This window comes from Trachymyrmex septentrionalis, unplaced genomic scaffold (assembly GCF_001594115.1).
Source record: "Trachymyrmex septentrionalis isolate Tsep2-gDNA-1 unplaced genomic scaffold, Tsep1.0 scaffold19, whole genome shotgun sequence".
NCBI lineage: Eukaryota > Metazoa > Arthropoda > Insecta > Hymenoptera > Formicidae > Trachymyrmex > Trachymyrmex septentrionalis.
Genome location: NW_017305071.1, coordinates 378145 through 388347, shown reverse-complemented (window position 1 = coordinate 388347; position 10203 = coordinate 378145). Strand labels below are relative to the sequence as shown.

The 10203-nt window shown below is 27.9% G+C and overlaps 1 protein-coding gene across 5 annotated transcripts in view; it reads right to left on the bottom strand.

The window, feature by feature from the left end:
* Nucleotides 1-1012: 1012 nt before the first annotated feature.
* Nucleotides 1013-10203, bottom strand: part of LOC108746852 (aldehyde dehydrogenase, dimeric NADP-preferring) — a 17996-nt gene continuing 8805 nt past the window's right edge. For 3 of the 5 annotated variants that reach the window (XM_018483876.1, XM_018483880.1, XM_018483878.1), the window contains 11 exons: nt 6904-6944; nt 6597-6740; nt 6414-6509; nt 6083-6304; nt 5102-5265; nt 4770-5000; nt 4449-4649; nt 4037-4152; nt 1997-2132; nt 1727-1880; nt 1013-1224 (listed from right to left, as the gene is read on the bottom strand). In XM_018483876.1, coding sequence (XP_018339378.1) covers nt 1201-1224; nt 1727-1880; nt 1997-2132; nt 4037-4152; nt 4449-4649; nt 4770-5000; nt 5102-5265; nt 6083-6304; nt 6414-6509; nt 6597-6740; nt 6904-6944 — 1529 coding nt within the window. In that variant the 3' untranslated portion in view covers nt 1013-1200. Of the gene's footprint in view, nt 1225-1726; nt 1881-1996; nt 2133-2897; nt 3014-4036; nt 4153-4448; nt 4650-4769; nt 5001-5101; nt 5266-6082; nt 6305-6413; nt 6510-6596; nt 6741-6903; nt 6945-10049; nt 10198-10203 lie in introns of those variants that run through there. The other 2 variants (XM_018483881.1, XM_018483877.1) reach the window with 2 other exon arrangements.

Here is a 10203-nt window from a genome sequence, read left to right as displayed (position 1 = left end):
TCCCTGTTGTTTGTCAAATATTAAACGACGACAAACGATGCTCATGAGCGTTGTCAGTATGAATCCGATCACGGCTTTGACATAATTGATTAATTGTTACATTGGAACTGATCAATTGTATTTGCTGTTCAGCAGAGTTGACTAATCACAGTTAATCGGAGTTGGTGAGACCAGTCCGTCGTGTATCTCAAAAAACATTCGGTCTGTTCGCGTTGCTTGCACTTTTTACACTTAGGATCTTCGTTCTCTTTCTTTTCAACACCTCAATATATATTTATCTCTTTTTAAGTGTAAACATTTTTAGGAATTTCAAGCCACGCGAACAAAGCTTTATTACAAATTCATTACATTATAGGCCGGTATTCATAGTTGGTTCTTATTTCAAGACCGTCTTCAAGATCGTCTCTACATAAAAATCATAGATAGTCGTGGAGTCTTAAGTTGTAGGAAACCAACCACCATCAAATATAAGCAAAATATTCGATTAGAGTTGGTCAGTTTCCTATGACTTAATACTCCACTTCTATATAGAGGACTTCTATATAGAGGATCCTTCAAGATGCTAAAATGTCCTCTGATTGGTTCATGAACGCTGAACTTAAGACAATCTTGAATACAAGGACTATGAATACCGGCCATAATTGTAATATCGAACACCAATTTAACTGCCGTATGCGATAAGTTTTTCAATCGTATTGCATCATGATACAGGAATACATCATGCGTTTTATACTAATGACAAAAAACTTATTAAATTGTTTTTATTTCTGAGCAATGAATGTTAATAAAAATAACATGAGGCTAAACTTTTTTTAAACGTCGCGATGTATCACAGAATATAAAAAAAGTTATCACATATAAGAAAAGGCGCAAAATATGAAAATAAAAGATTTAAACAATAGATTTATTTTAAGTCATTAGAGCTTATCCAATTAAAAAATATTCATTTTTTACTATAACATGATCTCTTTATAAAAACACTAACATACCTTATATACATATGTATGTGCGGTAAAACGTCTATTTAATATAAAGTATAAACAATTTGTATATGTAAAACCAAAAATATTGTACAAGACTTTTTACATCCATCATTGTGTTATGAGATTAATCGTAAAAAGCAATTAACTATAATATAAATTAGAAAGTGTATCCTATGGATGCATTTGAAGACGCTGCGTGATATCGATGGCGATACAACTACTCCTCCATGTATTTATATTCCTGCAACAATATACGCATTTGTTCTTTTTGTTTTTTTCTTTTTCAATTCACGTGATATCCAATGGAATTGTTTTGTTACTGATTAACATATAGAAAAAAATACACATTGATGTTACTTGAAATATTGTATTTTAAATCTCTATATTAAAACACCCAAATATCATTCACAAAAATTAAACAATTTCTAAAAAGCAATCATTTTTATAACTGTACACAGTACACGCAATTTCATTTTTACCTTAATTATGAAAATATAAATCAATATTAAATAATTATATTAACGCTCTCCGAAAATTTATATGTTATTTTGAATCATGATAATTTTTTAGGTCTTTCTTTGCTCTTCTTATACCATCTTTCGCACAACTAAACCACTATTTATGCAAATATATTTTATTCAATAATTTTACATTGATAATAAACTATTCTATTAGCCCATTTACATTTTATATTATTGTATAACATAAAATGAGTTATATGCGGTTTAATATCTTTTCTGTACCTTCATTATAGCTTTGATTCCAAATGTGGCGAGCACCCCGAGACCGAACATAAGTACATGCGGTATATACTTCAAAAGGGGCAAACTAGGTCTTCTTGCGGTTAAAAGTTGGAGCAACTTCAAGTTTGCATCGGAATAGGGTGGAAAACGAGACCTAAAAAACATATTTTCTGCTTAAAACCAAAATATTACTGAAATATTAATATATTAAAATGTGTTCATAGCTTAAAATATAGAATTATCTTATTATATAAAAAAGAATTTATTTACTTGGCCATGATTTCTGCAATTTTGTTATAATTCCGAATCAAACAACCTTTCTTATGCGTGAATGTGTCGAATGTGAATTTTCCATGGTAGGCTCCTATACCAGAATAACCTACTCCTCCAAAAGGTAGAGTTTCAACTGAGAAAATAATATACATTAATAATGCATGGAATTATGTAACAAAGAGAAAACGATAATTTAATATTAATGATGGTTATATAAACTCGTAATTATCGCTTTTAGATTTTATAATTTTGTAAATTATTTTAATCAATTTGGATTGAAGATTTTATGTTAATAGTTCTAAATTATAAATAAAAGAATAATTAAATGTTACAAATATTAATAATAAAAATATTTAAAATGTATAAAAGATTCATCATAGATTCAAAAGAATTTAATAAGGAATAAGAGTATCAGTTTTTAATAAATGTTAAGAATGCAATAATTTTTAAATAACAATAAAAATCAACCATTAAACTCCCATTTCCACACAGATTTAAAGATCAATAGTATGTATAGCAATATTATATAGCAATACATTTATACATACATTGTATATTATGTTCTTAATATTCGTCTATTGGGTGTGAGTGTTCAATTCCATTACCATTACCATTTCTTAAATTATTTTAAAATCAACGGAGAATGTAGATTTCGTGCAATATCTAATATAATTAAGCAATAGAATAAAAATAAAAACATATATTGCAGAATACTACTCATTCAACATTTAGCGACCCAATCTAAAGAAAGCATGCCACATCTAATAACATTCTCTGTTGATATAGAAGTAACGTAATAATTATCATAATGTTGTTTGAAAAAAAAGCAGGATACAGAATATAACAGTCAAATAATTTGTATAAAAGAAACTTTTTATAACATTACTAGAAAAACTACCTGCTGCTTGTAATATCGTATCATTGACACTAACGCTGCCACTAGACGTATTATTAACGAATAAAGATATAGTTCCTTTATCCAGGCTAAATAAATACAACGATAATGGCTTCTCCCTGTATGTTAAATAATCAATGTAAGAACATCAGTATCATTTCTTTTTGTGACATGTGTATTTATATGTGTTGTAAATGCATACGCACATGAAATATGTGCACGTGTGTTTGTTCGCGTGCATTCGCGCGTTGCTAATAATAATGAATATTCAAAAAAGACATTATAATTGCAGATTATCAAGTTTACATATCAGTTTTTACATTAATGATATGTGGCTCTAGCTTTTCTTCGTAATGTCAATTTCATGTTAGTACTTGGATATAGATATTCATAATTCTACAGCCATCACCATTTTCAGGTATACGTACATTTTATTTGTACAGTATATGTCTTATTAATTTAATAATATAAAATATGTAAAACACAAACACATTCGAAATAAAAAAAAATTAATTTTTATAAATAGTTATATATAAATAGTTTATATATGAATTTATATATAATTTATATATGAATAGTTTACATATGAATATATATATATGAATAATTTATATGTGAATAGTTTATGTGTGATAGTATGAAATCTATAATATGAAAAGGAAGATCAAGTTCTTCTATTTCTTCACCAGTCATCCTTCACCTAAACCAACCTAAACCAACCTAAACCAAAAGAAGGAAACGCGCATGCAATATGTTTTAATTAAAGAAAAGAATAAAATCTTTCACATGCTAATAAGTAAAACATTATGCATAGAAAAACATAAAAAAAAAACATACTTCCCTATAAGCAGAATTAAAAAATTAATTTGTATATCTATTCAATCGCATTTGCAGCATCTACATTCTTTTCCGAAAGAAAAAAGAGTTTTTCTGTCAATTTCGATAGACCAAATATTAAAAAACAAATAATATAAAAAAAACCAAATAGCATTGTAAATCTGAATCGTAACCATAAATGCAAAAAAATTGTGGAGGGACTTGATGGTCTCTAAAACAAAGTTTTCCTTTCACCGAAATTCTTAAATAATAAATAACTAAACCCGATAAAAATAATAGTTCCGTCACCTAAAATCCGGACTCACCGGCATATTGTAATACCGTGTCGTTGACACACACGGCTCCGCTGCTGACCTGGTCTATAATTAGATCTTGTACCCCCTTGCTCGTGGAAAATACGTACAGTACAAGTGGGCTTTCACTAGATGCGAAAAACTAATTACTTCGTGCCGTTCCCTCGTACAATAGTGAAATCGTGAAGTGAAATACAAGTGAACTAAAGAATGTAGGTAAAAGTTCACCTCACAGTATTTTTTCGATTATATTTGCGCGAAGAATGAAATTTTCTGTGAGTGAGAGATTATAAAGAAGATTCGAATGAATTAAAATGTTTTGATAGAAAAAAACAACAAAAAAAGAAAAAAAAACAAATGCGGAGGGAATAATTACGCGCATTCATTTTTCATAATCACTTAATATCGCCATTAAATAACATACCGATTGTTGATGAAATTTATTGCTTCGTACGCATTATTAATGTTTATTATAGGCAATAACGGTCCAAATATCTCCTCTTGCATGATGGGATCCGTTGGTTGGATATTAACTAGTACTGTGGGCGAAATAAATTTTTCTGCAGGATTCATGTCGCCACCAATAGCAATTTTGCTTTTATCACTTAAATAATTGACAAGCCGTCTAAAATACAGGGAAAACAATTGTTATTGTTTAATTTATCAAATTGTAAACTGTTTTAAAAATTGTAATCATTATCTGTATTATGAACGATTATATTAAATATTTGGACATAAAACTTACTGATAATGTTTGTCCGAAATAATGCGTGCCAAATCGGGACTCTCACGTGGATTATCACCGTACCATTCGTGTAATATCTTTTTGGCTTCCTCAATAAATTTTTTCTGTATCTCGGGTGTACATAACATATAATCGGGTGCGATACAAGTTTGACCTACATTGATGCATTTACCCCATAAAATGCGTTTTGCTGCCATAGATATATCTACTGTGTTATCTATGTACACGGGACTGCAAATCAGTGTTATTTAGTGCAATTCCATTTGGAAAAAAAATTTTTTGAGGAATATAAATAATTGCATTTTATATGTATTTCGATGTTTTGGAGATACCTTTTTCCACCCAACTCTAATGTAACAGGTGTGAGAAACTCATTAGCAGCTTTCCGAACGATTTTTCCAACCGAAGAGGATCCAGTATAAAAAATATAATCAAAACGTTGCTTGAGTAGCTCTGTTGTTTCTGAGATTCCTCCGAGTATCATACGGCAACTATCCTGCTTACAATAAACATGAATCATATCATTATTTTTTCCAATGAGAAAAACCTTCAACATACATATAGACGTAATTTTATCTTATTAAGAATTATTAATATACTTCTAGAATATAAATCATAGTGTTTTTTAAACTAATACATTAAGATGTAATTACATACAGAAGGAAAAATAAAGGAAAAATAAACTTCCTCTCCATTCTTCAATGCGTAGTTATCATGAGTTACGCAACAAAGTGCTTTATAACAATCAATTCAAGAATTCAATTTCATAGTCTACCTCCTTTAACTTAAGAAATAAAAACAATTATGCAATTTATGATGGAATATCCTAGAAAGTACATGATATTGCAAATTCACGAATATAAAAAATGGCTATGGTATTAAAACTCTCGCAAAACTTAAATAATTACTTTTGTGATTTTCTATTACAGCAGTTTATAAAAATACAAGGATTTAAAATTAAATATAAAAAGTAAAATATGAAGATTTAAAATTAATGTTTACGTTGTTGTAATATATGTATATCATACGTGTATGATCCATAAAGACATTGCTAATAAATTAGCTTGTATAAATAAATATATAATTTTAGCAACATGTTTTGTCCAGTACCGTTATTAATATAAATATAACTTAATTCAGTCAAATCAATCCTTTAGATTTTATAAAATGCTGCTGTTTTTGTATAAAATAAAAGTCATAAATACATATTAATTAATCTTTTTTTAGTTAAAAAAACTTTTTTAGTTGTAATATCTTAATTCATGAATTTTTGAGTCTTGGAATAATTATAATACAAACAAATATTCTCGTACCGTGTCTAAATATTTCGGAATGGTATCGTATAAAAATTTCGTCGTAGCCATTGAAATTTCGGACGGTTTTACAATCACGCAATTTCCAGCTGCAATAGCGCCCATCATAGGTAGTATACATAGTTGAAGAGGATAATTCCATGCACCCATTATTAATACAACTCCATAAGGATCTTTTCGGATTTCTACTACATCAAAAAAGTACGCCAATGACTTGCGCGGCTGTAAAATATTGCAAGTTTTAATATTCGCATTCTCCAGACTATTAAAGTTATTTGACGAATAAAAAAAAATCTATTCTTACATTACAAAAATCGTATTCAGATTATACCTTTTCTGTTGCTGCCCATTCTTTAATATTCATGAGCATGTACTTAATTTCTTGGATTGTATAATCGATTTCAAATGCAAATGATTCGAACTTGCACTAAAAAGTCATCGAATATAGAACATTATTAAACGTAATACGATTAAATTAATAATAAAACTATTGTCCTTATAATCATAATCATACCCTACGTAAATCTGATGCAAGTGCTGCTGTAAGTTCTGAAGCATTTTCCCTTAACATAAGTATAAGCTGTTTTAATTGTTTGATTCTCCATTCTATCGGCCTTGTCTTTCCACTGTTAAACGTATCCCGTGACTGCTGAACTAACTGTAATCATTTTAACGTAAACAAGTCGTTAATCCAAATAATGCTTTTCTATACGAGAAAAAAGATATTGTGTGATTTATATAATTAATATATTCTAAGTAAATTAATTAAATGTGCAATATAAAAAAAATAAAATTCTTATAAATCCAATTAATTTACTTACATCAACATAATTTATAGGTATTTGTTTATCATTTGTTTGTGCTGAAACAAAATATATTATTTCAGATAAATAATCAACGATTATTCGATTTCAATTACTTATTATAGCATAGGACATAAGATATTCGGCCAAGTTACACATATCTTAATGTAAGTACTAAAACAATTTATGTAAATTAAATTGATTTATACATCGATTTAATCTTCACATTCGTTTTATTACGAGTGTAAAAAGTGATTAACTTATAAAAATAATAATAATTCATACAAAGCAAAATAATTCCGTTTATAAGGACTTAAAATATGTTTATCTTAAATATATGACAAGATAAATTTTTAAACATGTTCTAGATGAAAAAGATGCAAATACTAAATATCGTATTATCAATGGATTTGTAAGTTTTAAATTGTAATTTAGTTTTTGCTTGAATATCAAGTTAAATCTAGATTTAATTTTAATTAATTTAATATCGATGACTACATTCAGCAGAAAAACTGCTTTGCAACTGTTGTAAAATTCATTAATATGATTGATTTATACATTAGGTCCAGTGAAAAACTAGATCTAATAGAAGAGAAAGATGCGTTTGTATAATATTGAAGGCTATCTCTCAGATTAAATAAAGCGCGAAATATAAAAACATTGATATATAAAAATACTTTACTTTTCAGATAAGATTAATAAATATATTTACTCGAACAAGAGATAACGACTCGAGAATTAGAAGGATATTTAACATTATAAATCAAAAAAATTGTAAGAAGAAATAAAAAATAAATTTTTAAATATTGCTGCTATATAAAGAGATAAAAAGTTAATTTTATTTTTAAGAAATAATCGGAATAATTTTGAAATAATTAATTTAGAAGCTGCGTGAAGTCAAAATTTAATCGAGGAAAATTATCCTGAAAGTTATTATCTTATGTCAATGTAACGTTTCCGAGAGCGTATATTTGTTCATTTTCAGTGCTAATATTTTCTTAGCGGGAGCACGAAACAGAGAAAGGACATTTACACATGCAAAACAATCAATCTCGTACGAAAACAAACGTGTTTTTTGCTTCGATGTGTGACAACTTCCATCTTACATACATACATAAGATGACAATTAGAAAGTTGCTGAAATTGCACGGTTATTTTATAATAAATGGACAAAAAATGAAATGAATTAAACACTACTCTGCAGTAGAGATCTGTTTTTCTCATGTTTCCTTAGCGTAAAGTGAAAAGAGAATAGATATTAGACTGGTAAAAATAAAGATATAATAAAATAAAAAGGTGCACAAATTTGCATATTCAGTGTTTAGAAGATCCGGCAGAAGCGATCATTTTCATAAAAAAAGAGTTTTTCAAAGATACAGCTATTTGTACAGTTAAATTAAAGTCTTTTTCATCAATCTCTAAAACGATCTCTGGTTTACTATCATTGACTGATATTAAAATTTGGAACAAAATGCAAATTTTAATATTGGACAATAATAAAATTTAAGCTTAGCAAAATTCCTCGAATCGAAGAAAAATGTAACACTACAAACAATTAAATAAAAACAAGGAATAAAGATTATATTCAAAAAATATTATATTCTCTGGACTTTGGAACCTTCTTGCCCAGTTAAGAGATAAATAATTGTTATTGCAGACGTTTCAACAGTAATTAATGTATCTCTTTATCTTCTAAGATAAACTGACTCTTCATCTTTTCTAATTCTTACTGAGAAAAAGATGCCCAAAAATATATGTGTGAGAAATATATTTATTTCATTGAAATAAATATTTATATTTAAATATTAGTGAAATATAATTTTATTCCTAGCAAATAAGCCATCTATTTTATTTTACTTTTTTTTTAAATTAATGAGATATATTTCACAGAAATGTATATTTCGGCACAATCAAATTTCGTAAGTAACATTTGTTTTCGCCTTGACATTTTTCTCTCAGTGTATTAGAAAACAAAGAGTAAATTGAATCGAGATTAAAGTTGATCTACATTGGTGAAAATGGTCATTACATTTATTAATGTTAAAAAATATATTTAATATTTTTTAAATCCTTTTTTATAACATTTATTTTTACAAGTGCACTGAAAAAAATATTCTACATTTAGTTAGTTATTTATTTGAATAGCACTAATTAAATATTTACCAAATATAAAAATATATTTATTTTGTACAAAAACCAAGAAAATTAATCTGATTTAATAATCACTTTTCTTTGTTGAGTAAATATTTATTTATTAGTAAGCAAATGTTTAGCTGATTATTATTCAAGTAAATATTTATTAAAATTTAGTATATTTTTTTTCAATTATGTATACTCGACATTAAAAAATAAATTAAATCGAACTGAAAATTGCAATTTATTTTAATTTATCTGAATTGGCGTTTCAGAATAAGAGGAGCTGGATAGAAAAAAATTGAAATCTGAAGGCATAAATTCGTGTTTGTTCATGAACATGAATAAAGTATTGTATTCTTTTCGCACTAATAGTGCTAATAAAAAAGAATATTTTACAAAGTAAAGTTCAATTTATTCAATTTTATTCATTTGTTGCAAAGTAGTTCAATTAGTAAAGCAGTTAAATTTTAGCAACTTTTTCGCTGCTATTCAACATAATGCAAAGTGAGACAAATTTATTGACGCGTTAACATAATTTCTGCATATTCACGATCATTACGACAGCAGACAAGTGCGCGATACGACATAACAAAAAATTATGGAAGTCTAGTACACTTTTTATTATCTTCAATCGTTTTATTTGTATATAGCAGCTAATTATCTCAGCGGTAATTCATAATAATTATATTCAAAAGAAACTTTATCACGTAATACTCTTTATAAATACGTTTATCACGAAGTAATACTTTTCATTTTGTTTTTATAAAAACTATGATTTAATGTCGGTATCATTTCACATTCATTTTAATGGCACATTAAAATTCGATAATTTTATATGAATGAATAACAAAGGAATATATTCATCGAAAACGAATTCGAGGGCCAAAGGAGCGAAATGTAGGCAAAAGGAGGTCATGGAGAGAAGATCACAGTTTCAGATGGTTGATTTTACGGATCCAAAGATCAAAAAGAGACGAGTTCACTAAACGAAATAAAAATGTCAAAATCACGAGGGCGATCGTCCTTACCCATGTTCGCGAACGCTGCAGGACCGTCTATAGGCGTCGCCTAATTGTTCAGTTTCACAATAAAAGGTTAAACGGGACACGAAGTTGGTGATCACTCCCGCGTGATGTAGTTGTGTGTTGTAGCGGGATCGGTGCGCTACTAACTCCCTTACTA